At 38.5% G+C, this 15,950-nt stretch overlaps 1 protein-coding gene across 10 annotated transcripts in view; it reads left to right on the plus strand.

Annotated features, from left to right (window-relative positions):
• LOC148852988 (tetratricopeptide repeat (TPR)-containing protein) overlaps nucleotides 1-15,950 on the plus strand; it is a 144,392-nt gene that overhangs the window by 27,837 nt on the left and 100,605 nt on the right. For all 10 annotated transcript variants that reach the window (XM_088944757.1, XM_088944758.1, XM_088944761.1 and 7 more), the window contains exon 5: nucleotides 1,769-1,964. In XM_088944757.1, the coding sequence (XP_088800883.1) occupies nucleotides 1,769-1,964 (196 nt within the window). The remainder of the gene's footprint in view (nucleotides 1-1,768; nucleotides 1,965-15,950) is intronic.

Below are 15,950 nucleotides of genomic sequence, written 5' to 3' on the forward strand. Positions count from 1 at the left end.
AAGAAAGATATTGAAAAATGCAGTTTTTCAAAATTAGGGAATATGATTCCCGGATGGGAGAAAGAAATTTTTGAAATTTCGCCCAGCCACCCTGCATGGTTCGGCCATCCATATGATGGATGTCCCATCCCTGCACCTTGGCCCTTAGGGAGCCACCTATTCCAATCGGGCCTCAATATAGATCAACGATCTTGCCTTCACTGTCCCTAAACACCCCTCCAATACTAGATGGGCCTGGATTCCGTCACTACTCTCATCAGATTTCAACTTAATGTAGTCAAACATTGGAGGGGACCAAGCAGGGTTTATATTAGAATTGTGGCAATCAGAACTTACCACTTCCTTCCATTTGTTCATGATATCAGCTGTTGAGAAATCAGCAAATAACTTCATAGGTTTTACCCAATGAATCACTCTCATCATAATGATTTCAATGACAACTTCTCTACTTCTTTCCTTGTCTAAGAATAATTTTGCATTTCTTCCCATAAAGTCCAGCTCACAGCCGCCCTTACACATCTCCATAATACTGTCCCCTTTATTTGGCCATCTCAAGAAAGTAGAAGCAAATAAGCTTTGCACATTAGCTAAGGGAGACCACCTGAACCCAAACAATGAGAAAAACCATTCCCAAACAAAGGTTGCAAAAGGGCAGGAAATTAATAAATGAAAGCAAGTTTCTTCGTTAGACTTACCAAGAGACCAATGTGGGGATAAATGCCAATTAGTCCTTTTCCTTTGGAGCAAGTTGCAAGTATTAATTGTTTCCAGATATTAAACACTGGTTCATTGATGACAAGAAATCTACTTCTAGATATTGAACATTTATTGGAGGAAATTAATTTCTTGGAGAAACAATAAATAATCTATGGTTGCTCATTCTAGTTCAAATGCAAAATACAGAGCAATGGCTTATAGAGTTTCAGAGATGTTGTGGATTAGGTTCTTTTTCATAAACCTTGTAGTCTAGGTTCTTGCTTGGTGAATTGGGAATTGGTTATGAATTATGATAGGCCCATGATGCCATATTGTGAATCTGTGATAATCAAACAGCTATCAACATTGCATATAACCCTATTCAGCATGATACGATGAAGCATATTGAGGCTGACAGACACTGTATACAAGGGTTGATTTTTGGACAAATATGTCTTTTGTTGCAACTGAAGAGCAATTGTCAGGCATATTCACCAAAGGATTTTCTAAATCCTGGTTTGTATGTAAGTAATCTGAGCATTGTCAATAACTTTACCCATGGGGTGTCGAAGAGCTTATTTTTATGTGCTGTTATACCTTCATAATTGTGTTATTTCTTTTGTTTCAGTTCTATTTATTCTTTTGTTAATGGCCAATAGGGGTGTTCTTGTAATTTTCCACAATTCATATAAATAATAAATGAAAGGTCTGTGCACTCATCTGATGAGGATTTTTCTTCTCAACCTTTCTCTCCTCTCGTTCTTTTATTCTTCTATTTCTTTTTTACTGCTGTTCAGATTTGATAGCCTGTTTTCATTACTAGCTACCATAGCTTCCTTACATCAGTGACCACTGTTTCCTACTAGCCTAGATGATTAGTTACAAATCACATTATAGTATTGATGCATCATAGTGTATGTATAAATATCTCTACCCCACCCCCCCTTCCCCTTTGTGTGCATGCACATCATACACAAAAAGCAAAGAGAGCCCTTGCATGATATAGTATTTTGGTATATAACATTTGGGAAGTAAATTGTTGTGACCTTTCTTGTTAATTTATTCAACGCAGAGAACAAGGAAATACTGGTCAAGCTAGGTATTGTCTTTCTAAAGCAATTACGGCAGATCCAGAAGACATCAGCCTCAAGTTTGATCGTGCCACACTTCATATTCAACTTGGGGATTATCAGAAGGCTGCTGAATCATATGAACAAATATTAGGAGTGTGTCCTGAGAATGTTGAGGCACGCAATATGGCTGCAAAGGTTTTACTTTCTACTTATGTGTATTACTAGTCTTATTTTAATCCGGCTTTATATTAGTGGTAAGACTGGTGCAATATATCCTACTATTGTTCCTTATTTTCAATAAGCATCTAAGATCTTGTTTATTATCTTTTTCTTTCTTCTTTTAGTTCCAGTAAATGATGGAAGTAAGGAGGTTGTCTAAATAAGGAGGGGAGAAAAGGAACTCAATTTACCTGGTAGATGTAAGATACAAGCCTGTATTTTAGATAGTAACCCTCCCAAGTTCTTCTCTGCTGTCATGAGTAAATCAATAACAATTTGGGAATTTCCCTTGACCACAATATCTTAAACCCCAGGCATTAAATATGAAGAGGTAAAAAGTTAGGATATTAAGAAGAGGAAACACAAACATGATTTGTTTAATTTAAACTTTGTGGCCCGAGTTAGGGTTTTTAGATTATATGCTCTAATTCTTGCTGAAAATGGTAGAGCAATCAGATAACTAAGGTTGTTTTTGGCATAATTTCTGTGTGTTTCTTATTCTGAGAAATATCAAGAAAAGAACCATTTCTCTGTATTCCTGTTGTACGCATTTGGCAAACTAATCTTAACAATCACATTTATGATTCATAGGATTGGAATGGTGTTTGCATTGGCCCTGATTCTCTGGACAAGTTTTATAGTATCTACCACTTAAAGCATTATTAAAACTTCAATTGGTTCTCTCATCTCTGTCTATTGTTGCATTAAACTAGATAAAAGAATTTTATGGTGCATTTTTTTGATCTGCAAAGATTAATTATATTAATAGATGAGAAAATTATATCGTTTTGGGTGACCATTCACCCAAGAAGACAGCAAACAATCATAGCCCAAAAATCAAATTACAATACAGCCCAAAAAAAGCCGCTGCCTAAATACTCCTTGTTTGTCTAAAGTGTCGGCCATCCCATTAGTTGTCCTGCGTGCCTAGGAAAAAGAAGCATTCAAGTTCTCTTGCAGACTTTCTATCTCCCTCAGGGCATGTTGTAGATCCAGGGTATATGACATCTAGAAGTGCTCCAAGAGAAAATCACTTTTGAGCCTCCTTCAGTTTCCAGGTTTCTAAAATTTGATTGCTTGGCAAACCTTAAGCATTATAACAGTAGTTCAGCCTTTTGTGAGTCCCCTTCTCCTATAGGTCCCGAGTACATGGCCAAGACTTTACTTGAGTCATCTCTCAACACACTGCCAATACTTTCCATACCTGGATTTCTCATAGAACTCCCATCAAAGTTTAATTTTATTTTATCCCTTGCTGCAGGCTTCCTTATTTTATGTCAGTCACTTGAAGACTTTAGAAGATGTCAAGGGTTGTTATCCAATGACCCACTTTTAATTTTATTATTTCCACCAAATTCTCTTTTGACCTATGTTGTTCATTAAATATTCTTGCATTCTTCTCCTCCCAAATGATCCACACCACTGCTGCTCTGACTGTTCTCCACATTGTGGCTGAAGAGACTCACTAAAATGACTGAAGAGACTGAAGAGACTCACTACGCAGTCGAAAAGAGAGCAAAATGACTGAAGAGGCTCACTACGCCCTGGAGCTTTGGATCTTTCCCTAAAGAAAATTGCCTCTCTAATCTCCTCAAGGATAAACACTCTTTCTAAATCTGTTGCAACAGCTTCTGGTACTTTTTCCCAATCAAGGTTTGGAAGAGTTACACTTCTCACTACTGAATTCACAAAAATGTCTTTAAAGTGATCCACTAAAGCCTTAATGATTTCCTCCTCCCTGGTTACCTCTTGGTTGTTCACCTCAAACCTTGTAATTAGATTCATCCTTCTTTTTCTGCTTGCCAACGAGTGAAAGACGTTTGTCCTTCCATCCCCCTCCCAAGTCCACCTTGATTTTTGTCTCCATGAGATATCTTCCTTCCTTGGCACATCTCCAACTCACACTTGAGCCTCCATCTTTCAATTCTTTCCTCTCTACTAATTTCTCTTAACTCTTTCCTCTCTACTAATTTCTCTTAAATCTTTCCTCTCTACTAATTTGTCTTAACTCTTTCCTCTCTACTAATTTCAACTCTTTCCTCTCTACTAATTTCTCTTAACTCTTCTTTCTTGCCCAACTCTATGATTCTTGAGTAAGCTCTCTCCTTTGACACCTCCACCTTGCCAAATTTGTTTTTATTCCAAACTTTTATTCTCTTTTAATCTCTTTAACCTTCTTGAGAAATTGACACCTCTCTTCAACCCCCTACAACTCACCTATTGCCACCAGGCTCTAATCTTCTCCACAAAGATAGAGTCCTCCAACCACATATTTTCAAATCTAAATGGTGAGGGATTTCCTAAATTGGCTTCTCGTGCTAGGCCAATCGGACAGTGATATGAAGTGACTTTAGGAAAATCTCTAGAAGCTAGATTCTTCCACATTTCCTCCCAATCAACTGAGAAAAGGAACCTGTCCAGTTCGGAATAGATAGAGGAATCTTGAAAATTCGTCGAACTGAAATCAGCTTGTAATGACGGAATTTCTTTCAGCTCAAATGTATCTACAACTCATTAAACTTCTTCATGCTTGAGGTGATTCTCTGGTTTGGATTATTTGTTTCTGTTGTGAAACGTATCACATTAAAGTCTTCACCCAAATCACCAAGGTCCTTGCCACAATCCCCTAACTGCAGCCAGCTTTTCCCAAAATTGAAACCTGTCTCTATAGGAATTTGAACCACAAACATTCGTCAAGGCCCATTCCTTACCATTGTTTTCTCTTTTGGTTTTGATTGAACCATAGAATTGTCCTATTAACTCCTCCACAAACTTTCTCCTCATTCTTCCAAATAGTCAGGATTTCTCTTGAAGCTCCCCATGATGGGGCAAAGGTCCAATGCAGACCCCTAACACTCCAAATACTCTCGATCCACCTCCTATCAATCTTTTGAATTTTTGTCTCTTGTAGTAAAACATATGGCCTCTCCTTCCTCAGGGTTTCCCTTATTAATCTTCTTTTCTTCATGCTCCCTAGTCCTCTCACATTCCAACTTAAGATCATAGTTTTCAAGGCGCCAAGGTGAGGCTAGGCGACAGGGGGTTACCTTGTCGCCTAGTTGCCTAGGCGATGCCTAGGCGGTGGATATTTTTTTTAAGTAAAACCATATATCCTAGGGTAGTACCCTAGGTTCCATAACCATCTTTACTTAATAACTATTCATAATTTTTATAAGAGAAGTATAAATTTCGTGTTTAAGTCTAGATAATCAACATTTTATGAGAAGAAAAGGAACAAAGGAAAGAAAATTCAAAAAATATAGGGGCTGAACCCCTACTTTTGTTATAGGAAAGAAGGAAAGAAAAGGTGGAAGAAGAAAATCTGTTGATTAGACAAAATTTTAAGTTCTTCCCTTGCTTATTCGTTCAGGTTTTGAAATTTTTGAGGGTTCAATCAAGGATCAAAATTTCGATACGATACACCCCATATCGGGTGTATTGTATTGTATTTTGGAGTCCTGATACCTGTTTATAGGTGTTTTCAAGGACCCATTTTTTTAAATTATATATTGTTACGAAATTATAGGCTGTAAATATGTAGTATTAGCCCAATTAGGAATAGCTTGATTATAGGAATTATTCTTTCTTTGATTTTTTTCCTATTTTAGTATCTACAAGGCTGTATGATTTTCTTCCTTTTTTGTATGTGCAAGACTGTATGATTTTCTTCCTTTTTTGTATCTGCAAGGCTGTATGATTTTCTTCCTTTTTAGTATCTACAAGGTTGTATATATATGTACTACTTTCTCAATAGAAAGACATCAATTTCTTCTAATTGTTCTATCACATGGTATAAGAGCTGGAGACACCAATTCCAGTCTGAAACTAATTTCTGGTTTTCTTCCCTCTGCTGCCCAAGTGAGCAGCTTTGAATTCTTTACGTTGCCCAAGTGAGCAGCAGCTGCGATCTCTAGGTCACTCATTTCGAGTGACATCTGCATCTCACCGCCCCTACCAGTGGAAGTGGAATCCCAGATCGGCCTACCCACCTTCACCCATCTCTTCTTCACTTCGATCGAGAGAGGGTTTTCATGTCTGCAACAGGTCGGAGAGTAGCACAACAGCCTTGGTGTTACTCATGTGGTGTTTGTTTGCCCATCAGGAAAGTCTTTCTTCTCTGTTCTTTTTATACAGTTGATATTTCGGTGCTGCCAGTTGTGGTTTCTTGCTGTTTGGGTGTTGCATCTGCTGCCGATTCTGTTTTATTGGCTTTGTTGGTTGTTAAAAGTTTATTTTCCTGTGTTTATGATGGCGGTTGAACAAAAGAACTTGGCTATGCCTAGTGTTATCCCCATTCTGTCTAAGATCACTGAGCAAAAACTAAACGAAACTATTTATTTAGACTGGAGTAAGACTGTTCGTTTGTATTTACGGAGTATCTATAAGGACAACCATCTGACTAAGGACCCTCCTACTGATGAGACCTACACTGAATGGCTAAGGATTGGCGCTCAATTGTTTTTGCAAATCCGCAATTCTATTGAGAATGAGTACGTTGGTCATGTCTCTCACTGTGAGTTTGTAAAAGAACTAATGGAATATTTGGCTTTTCTGTTCTCTGGTAAAGAAAATATTTCCCGTATTTTTGATGTTTGCAAGACATTTTATCGGGTTGAACAACAGGATCAGTCTCTTCAGACCTATTTCATGAATTTTAAGCGCACTTATGAAGAATTGAACGTCTTGTTACCTTTAAGCGCTATTATGAGTTTTCTGGCTGGCCTTAATCCTCAATTTGATGGTGCTAAGTCACAGATTTTGTCTAATCCTGAGATTACCTCTTTAAAAGAGGTCTTTACTAGGGTCCTTCATACAGATACTGATTCCCATACCTCACCTATACAACAACCTAGTGCACTTGTCAGTCAGAATAGTGGATCAACTAGCCGGTCTCGTTCTCAGAATAGTAGCAGAGGTGGCAGTAATAGTGGTTGGAATGCTGGAACTCAGGCCACAAGGGGGAGTAGTTTACTACTATTGTCATGAACCAGAACACACTAAAAGGACTTGCTAGAAATTGCTAAAGAAAAACCAGAAGTCTTTTGGTTCTCAGTCAGCTCATGTTGTAACTACGAGTGATGTTCCTCATCCATCGTCAAATCAGACCATTACAATTTCTGCAGATGAGTATGCGAAATTTATCCAGTATCAAGAGGCATTAAAGAACTCCTCTCAGTCCATCACTGCCCTTGCTGGGTCAGGTAAAACCAATACATGTCTTCTTTCTTCTTCCTCTCAGTGGGTCATTGATTCTGGTGCAACAGATCATATGACAGGTAATCCTAATCTCTTTTCCACTTTCCAATCACACACTTTTGCTTCTTCAGTCACCTTAGCAGATGGTTCTCTTTCTTCTGTCCTTGGTTCTGGCACTATCAATCCCACACCAACACTTTCTTTGTCATATGTATTGAGTTTACCAAAATTTTATTTTAATTTGGTATCTGTTAGCAAAATCACTCGTACTCTTAACTGTTGTATCTCATTCTTTCCTGATCATTGTCTGTTTCAGGATCTTATGACGAAGAGGATTATTGGTAAAGGATGAGAATCAGGAGGTCTGTACATTTTGGATACCCAGGAACCTTAGACTATTGCATGTTCCAGTACTTTATCTCCTTTTGAAGCTCATTGTCGGTTGGGGCATCCATCTTTACCTTTGTTAAAGAAGTTATCTCCTCAGTTTCATGAGGAGATAATGCCAAAGAATATTTCTCTGATTCTTTCCAGACTTACATGACTCAGAATGGAATTCTCCATCAATCATCTTGTATTGATACTCCATCTCAAAATGGAGTGGCTGAGAGAAAAAATAAACATCTTCTTGAAACTGCCAGGGCTCTTTTATTTCAAACACATGTTCCTAAACAATTTTGGGCTGATGCTGTTTCTACAACGTGTTTTTTGATTAGTCGCATGCCTTCCACTGTTCTAAATGATCAGATCCCTTATAAGATTCTGTTTCCTAATAAATCTGTGTTTCCTGTTGAACCTCGTATCTTTGGATGTTCTTGTTTTGTTCGTGATGTTCGTCCGCAGGTTTCCAAATTGGACCCCAAGTCATTAAAATGTGTCTTCCTGGGATACTCTCGTCTCCAAAAAGGGTACATGTGTTTTTCTACTCTCTTGAACAGGTACCTTGTGTCAGCTGATGTTACATTCCATGAACATCTTCCTTTCTTTACTGCTCCATCTACACCTGTGTGTCCACAAGAGGATGATGATCTACTAGTGTATCATGTCACCGGTCCAAACGCTAGTGTTGTTCCAATACCCCCACCACCACCTTCTCAACCAAAACTACCTATTACTCAAGTCTATTCTCGACAACCTAATCCTCTTGTGACAAGTTCGGCTCCGGTCTCTTCGTCATCAGATCCAATTCCCAGTGATATTGATCTACCTATTGCTCTTCGGAAAGGTAAACGTCAATGTACTTTTCCAATTTCCTCTTATGTTACCTATGATCGTTTGTCCTCTACTTCTTGTTCGTTTGTTGCCTCTCTTGATTCTGTAGGGATTCCCAAAACTGTTCACCAGGCTTTATCCCATCCTGGGTGGCGTGATGCCATACTTGAGGAAATGAATGCCTTGACTGAGAATGGTACTTGGGATCTAGTCGATTTACCTATTGGTAAGAAAGCGGTTGGATGCAAGTGGGTCTTTGCAGTCAAATTTAATTCTGATGGATCAGTGGCTCGCCTAAAGGCTCGCCTGGTGGCCAAAGGCTATGCACAGACATATGGAGTGGACTATTCTGATACTTTCTCCCCTGTGGCAAAATTGACTTCAGTTTGATTATTTATTTCTCTGGCAGGTACATATGATTGGCCACTTTACCAGCTTGATATTAAAAATGCTTTCCTGCATGGAGTTCTTCAGGAGGAGGTTTATATGGAGCAACCACCTGGGTTTGTTGCTTAGGGGGAGTTTGGGAAAGTTTGTCGTCTTCGAAAATCGCTGTATGGACTAAAACAGAGTCATCGAGCTTGGTTTGGAAAATTCAGTCAGGCAGTAGAGAGGTTTGGGATGGGGAAGTGCAAATTTGACCATACTGCTTTCTATAAGCAGTCCACATTTGGCATCATTCTACTTGTTGTATATGTAGACGATATTGTTATCACTGGGAGTGACACGAAGGGAATCTCATCCTTGAAATCCTTATTGCAGAGCTAGTTCAATACTAAAGATTTGGGGCACCTAAAATACTTCTTGGGGATTGAGGTGGCAAGGAGTAAAAGAGGCATTTTCCTGTCTCAGAGGAAGTATGTTTTGGACATGTTAACAGAAACTGGGAAACTGGGTCAAACCATGCAGTACTCCAATGCTTCCTAACCAGCAACTCACAAGGGATGGAGATGCTTTTGATGATTCTGAACGATATAGAAGATTAGTTGGAAAGTTGAACTATCTCACAGTGACTCGTCCAGACATTGGTTACTCAGTTAGTATTGTAAGTCAATTTATGTCCTCTCCTATAGTGCATCATTGGGCATCCTTAGAACAAATCTTGTGTTACTTGAAAGGAGCTCCTGGACGGGGGATACTGTATCGGAATCATGGTCACAATAACATTGAGTGTTTTTTTGATGCGGACTGGGCAGGTTCCCAGATTGATTGAAGGTCCACTACTGGCTATTGTGTTTTCGTTGGTGGTAATCTGGTTTCGTGGAAGAGTAAGAAGCAAAATGTGGTATCGCGATCTAGTGCAGAATCTGAGTATAGAGCAATGGCACAAGCTTCGCGTGAGGTTATGTGGGTTTCTCAACTCTTAACTGAGGTCGGTCTTAAAGTCTTAGTTCCAACGAAGCTATGGTGCGATAATCAAGCTGCGATTCATATTGCTTCGAATCCAGTTTTTCATGAACGAACTAAACATATCGAGATAGACTGTCATTTCGTTCGTGAGAAAATTCAACAAAACTTGATCTCTACAGCATATGTGAAGACTGGAGAGTAGTTAGGAGATATCTTTACAAAAGCTCTTAATGGAGCTTGGATTTCTTATATTTGTAACAAGCTGGGCATGATTGACATCTATGCTCCCTCTTGAGGGGGAGTGTTACGAAATTATAGGCTGTAAATATGTAGTATTAGCCCAATTAGGAATAGCTTGATTATAGGAATTATTCTTTCTTTGATTTTCTTCCAATTTTAGTATCTACAAGGCTGTATGATTTTCTTCCTTTTTTGTATCTGCAAGGCTATATGATTTTCTTCCTTTTTTGTATCTGCAAGGCTGTATGATTTTCTTCCTTTTTAGTATCTACAAGGTTGTATATATATGTACTACTTTCTCAATAGAAAGACATCAATTTCTTCTAATTCTTGTTCTATCACATATATATATATATATATATTTAAAAATGAAATTGAAAACGAAAGAAATAAAAAAATAGGGGGGGAGTATCGTTATAAGTACCGATACATGCCAATCCAAGTGTCTTCCCAAAAGAGAATCCTATCACCAGTACAAAGGTCATACCTGATAAGGCTGACGAATTGGGGAAGGATACAATGAATAGCCTTCCACAAAGAGTTTAGTGTAGCCTCAATTTCCTGCATAACCATGAATACTTCCCACGACCCTATGCCACAACCTCTCTCTCTCTAATGGCCATCTCCATAACCATTTACCTAACAAAGCTTCATTCTTCTTCCCAAATTTTTCTAACCCCAAACCCCCTTGCTTCTTACTTCTACAGACTAAATACCATCTCACCAGGTGATCTTTCCTTCCTTCACCAAGCTCCCACAAGAAGTCCCTCGTGATCTTCTCTAATTTCACTACTTCCCTTTTTGGCATCTTGAATACTGAGAGGAACACTAGAATGTTCACTAAGGTAGACTTAATCAAAGTAATATGACCCCTTAGAGACACATAATTCCTCGTGCAAGTCGACTGTTTCTTGGCACATCTTTCAAGAATTGGGTTCCAAAAACTTCCTTCCCGTGGGTTGACTCCTAATGGCAAACCTAGATATTTCAAGGGCCACCTAGCAGTAGGGAAACCTAATGGCTATTGCAACCCTATCCATCTCTTCCTCTCCCAAGTTCAATCCCACTACATAACTCTTTTCAAAATTGATCTTTAACTTTGAGATAAATTCAAACAATTTGATCACCTGCTTCAAAATACTTGCCTTCTGAGAGGAGCGACACTCTCACAGAAAATAATTGTATCATTAGCAAATTGCAAATTTGTGACAATCGTGCTCTCTCTCCCAACCCTCCATCCATTAAAAGTCCCATGCTATCAACTCTTACTAAAATACTACTAAGCACCTCAGCTACCAAGGTAGATAGGAAAGGAGAAAGGGGATCCCCTTGCCTCAAACCTCTAGTTGTTGGGAAAAAGTCTTTGACCATTCCATTAACTAGGACTGAATAATGACAAATCTTTAGACATTCTTTTATCCATCCACACCATCTCTATCCAAATCCAAAATTTTTCAAAGTGTCCAAGAGGAAGGACCAATCAACATATCATAAGCTTTTTCCAAGTCCAATTTACACACAAAACCTTTCTTTTTTCTTTTTTCTTTTTAAAATCCTCCACACATTCATTAGCTAATCAGTGATCTTTCTACTTTGATGAACACCCCTTGGGAATGGCTTATCAAATTAGGAAGGACTAGCTTTTATCTTAAAGACAACACTTTGGTCAAGATTTTATATATGCTTGTTACCAGGCTAATTGGTCTGAAATCTCTTGGTTGATTGGCACCTCCCTTCTTTGGGATCAAGGCTAGGAAAGTTGAATTTATTCCCGGAGTAATAAAATGTTCCCTAGCAAACTCCTCAAAGATTGTCCAAAGGTCCGTTTTAATTATCTCCCAACAATCCTAATAAAAAGCCATAGTGAAACCATCCGGCCCCGAAGCTTTAGATCTATTCAGTGAAAATACAACTCCTCTTATCTCATCTAACTGAAAATCCCTTTCTAACACTCTTGCCAAATCTGGACTCAGTCTTGGCCAATCCAGTCCTTCCAGAGTAGCACCCACTCCCTCTTGTCTTTTATAAACTGATTTGTATTGAGCCACAAAACAATTAGCAATCTCTTCATGGTCGACTAGGGTTTCGCCATTTACTTCTAATTTCTCCACAATTTTTTCTTCTTCTTCTGTTAGAAAGTGCTTGGAAAAATTTATTATTCCCATCCCCCTCTTTGATCCAGAAGTGTCTTGGTTTCTGCCTCCAATTGATTTCTTCCCTCAACAAAATTTCTTCCAATTCTGTTTTTCAATGACCATCTCAGAGACTTATCCTCCTCATTTAATGAACCTTGACTTTCCTTGGCATCCAAATTTTAAATTTGAAAAGTTACCACTAGTTTTCTCTCCTCTATTCTTCCAAAATGATCTCTATTCCACTCTTTGATTTCACATTTAAGCCTTTGTAACTTCCCATTGGAACTTTATGCCTTTCCACCATACGCCTTGCGCTTCGGCTCCCCACCATTCCTCAGTCTTATTAACAAAGTTAGGGTGTGTAAGAGTAAGCCACATGTTCTCAAACGTAGAAGGTTTTGGTCCACTAAAAAAGTCTTCGGTTCCAATACTAATCGGGCAATGGTCGGATGTAACTCACGGTAAAGCTTTTGAAACCAAACCATTCCAATGCTCTTCCCAGTCTAGTGTGAAAATAAACCTGTCCAGCTTTGAGCAACTAGGGGGGATTTGTAAATTGAACCAGATGAACAAACTTTGCGAGGTAGGAAATTTCTTTAGTTCGCACTCCTCTATCAAATCATTAAACTTCCTCATACTAGTAGAGACTCTCTTATTGGGATTGTTCATCTCACTAGTGAATCTGATGACATTAAAGTCTCCCCCTAAACACCAAGGTCCACTGCACAGACTCCTAATATGCAAAATCTCTTCCCACATTTCTCCTCTTTCTCTATATCTATTGGGTCCGTAGATATTTGTCAACACCCAAATAAACCCATCATCCACATTCTTGAATTTTAGGGAAAGTGAGAACCGACCTGTTAGCTCTTCCAATGGCACCAACATCTCCGTCCTCCACGTTGTTACTACACCCCCTGAAGCACCCAATGACGGAATAAAGGACCATCCTATATCTCTAGAGCCCTACACACTTCTCACCCATATTCTATCCATATCCGCAACTTTTGTTTCTTGAAGCATCACTATATGAGGGTTCTCTTTTCTAAGTAGATACTTTATTACTTGCCTCTTCCTAGCACTGCCCAACCCCCTAACATTCCAGCTCACTATCTTCATCTCAACTTATACCAAACCACCCCTTACCCTTTTCCCTTACTTTTGGGCTTTCCTTCTTTCCCCCCTTGCACTAAATTCTAGATTCTCTGCTACATCAGATTTCAGTCTTTCTACCGTTGTCAACTTTCTCTTCCTTTGAGCATCCTTCTCCCCCTTCATTTTGGAGTAAACTTTAACGTCCTTCAACTCTTTAAAAGTCAACATCTCATCAAACACCTGGACAGAACGGGTTATTAGATTGCAGAAAACCCATTAAGCATAACTAGCAAGGTTTCCTTTCAAGGTACTTGATCTCGTTAACAGGTTATTAGATGCAGAAAACCCATTAAGCATAACTAGCAAGATTTCCTTTCAAGGTACTCGATCTCGTTTACAGTAATATATTGTGTATTTTACATAACTTGCTACCACAACCTAACCGCATCTTCAAAGAATAGACCTTTTGAAGTCCATAGTTTTCAAGGCTCCAAGGCGAGGCTAGGTGACAGGGGGGCGCCTTGTCGCCTAGTCACCTAGGTGGGCGCCTAGGTGAGATGGATTTTTTTAAGTGAAAAATACATATCCTAGATAGTTCCCTATGTTCCATAACCATCTTTCCTTAATAACTATCCATAGTTTTCATAAGAAAATTATAAACTTCATGTTTTTTGTCTAGAAAACCAACATATTTATGAGAAGAAAAAGAAAGAAGAAAAGAAAATTCAAAAAATATGGGACTGAACCCCTATTTTTGTTATATGAAAAGAAGAAATGTGTTGATTGGACAAAACTTTAAACCCTTACTTATTGGTTCAAATTCTGAAGTCTTTGAGGGTTCAATACAGAAATTAGCAATGTTTGTGTTGATTAAACCCTAACAAGTAAAAAAATAATAAAAAGAAATTTGTTTATAAACACAAAAAATGAGAATTTTTGTTTAATAATGTTTATTTTATAATTATAATCTCAATAAAATAACAATATAAAAATATCAGGGCCTGTGACGATGTCTGGAACGAGCCATTCTTCATTAACAGTGGACTCGACAGCAGTAGATTCAACCATGAATGCATCGAGATCCCTTGGAACCTCCTTCACCACCTCTAACATAAGCCATTCTCTGCAGATTACCCAACACAAATTAAATGGGTCCAATTTCCGTGAATGGTTTCAATCCGTTTTGTTAGTGATTTGAGGAAAAGGAAAAGTGGGTTACCTTACTGGTGAAATCCCTCCTCCAGCAAGCAGTGATGCGAGTTACAAGACATGGGAAGCTGAAAATTCCATTGTCATGGCGTGGTTAATCAATTCCATGGAGCCGCAAATAGGACGCACGTATCTGCTTTACAAGAATGCTCACGAAATATGGAAGGCTATTCAGGAGATGTACTCAGATCTTGGAAACACGTCTCAATGTTTTGAAATTCGTTCTCTCCTGCAGAACATAAGGCAGGGATCAATGTCAGTAACAGAGTACTACAACAGGCTGATTGATCTATGGCAAGAATTGGATTTGTTTTATACAATTCCATGGAAGTGTACTGATGATGGAGTACTGTACAATCAAATCCTTGAGAAAGATCGAGTATTTGATTTTCTTCAAGGACTCAATAAAGAAATGGATGAAGTACGAGGTCGTATTCTTGGAATCAAACCCTTGCCTTCACTTCGTGAGGTATTCTCTGAGGTTCGACGAGAAGAAATCAGGAGTAAAGTCATGCTGAGCCCATCCTCACATGGAATCCTAGAGGAACAATCTCAAGGATTTGCACGTGCATCTAATCAGTCTCAACCTTAGAAGAAAAAAGAAAACCACTAGTGGTGTGAACACTATAAAAAGCCATATCACACAAAGGAGACTTGCTGGGACATTCATGGAAAACCTCTAGATTGGAAACCACGGAATCAGAGGAAAGGCAACCCTTCAGCTCATGTAGCCGAATCTGCTGAGACAAAGAAGCCTAAACAACGACTTTCACACCGGAACAAATGGAGATTTTAAGGTCTCTTCTTCACCAGCAACAGATTTCTGAGGCATCAGGTTCTACACCTACAACAACAATTGCACAACGAGGTAATATCTCATCATCTCTATTATCACGAAAAGATGATCTCAATGACTGAATTGTTGACATTGATGCATAGATCATATGACAGGACACCATACAACCTTTTTGAATTATAAAAAAATGTGATGGTGAGATAAAAGTCTCAGTGGCAAATGGGAATACTTTAATTGTGGCTAGAGTTGAGATTATTTTTTGAAGGACTTTATTTGAAATCTGTTTAAGTTAACTAAGGATCAAAATTGTAAAGTAACATTTCTTTGTGATCGATGTATTTTTCAGGATCCGTCTTTGGGGAAGATGATTGGCAATGCTGAAGAACGACTTGGTCTCTACTATCTCAGTGATTCTTCTACAAGGCCAAAACCACATCTATCTCTTTCTACAGATCTAGGATGTATTTTCTTTGGGGAATGAAAATATCAGTTTTGCTTCTAGCAATTTCCATCCCAAGGAAATACTGAAGTTTTCCAAGATCCTTAACTTTGAACTCAGATTGTAGTAGGCCCTTGAGATTCGTAATCTCATCATTCTCATCACCCATGATTACCATATCATCAACATACATGATCAAGATTAATTTTTTTCCATCTCTTGACTGTTTTACGAATAAGGTGTGATCTGCCTGTCCTTGTGTGTATCCAAATATTTTCATAACTGTGTCG

This window comes from Nelumbo lutea, chromosome 5, assembly GCF_056320005.1.
Source record: "Nelumbo lutea isolate HS-2025 chromosome 5, American lotus-T2T, whole genome shotgun sequence".
NCBI classification, from domain to species: Eukaryota; Viridiplantae; Streptophyta; class Magnoliopsida; order Proteales; family Nelumbonaceae; genus Nelumbo; species Nelumbo lutea.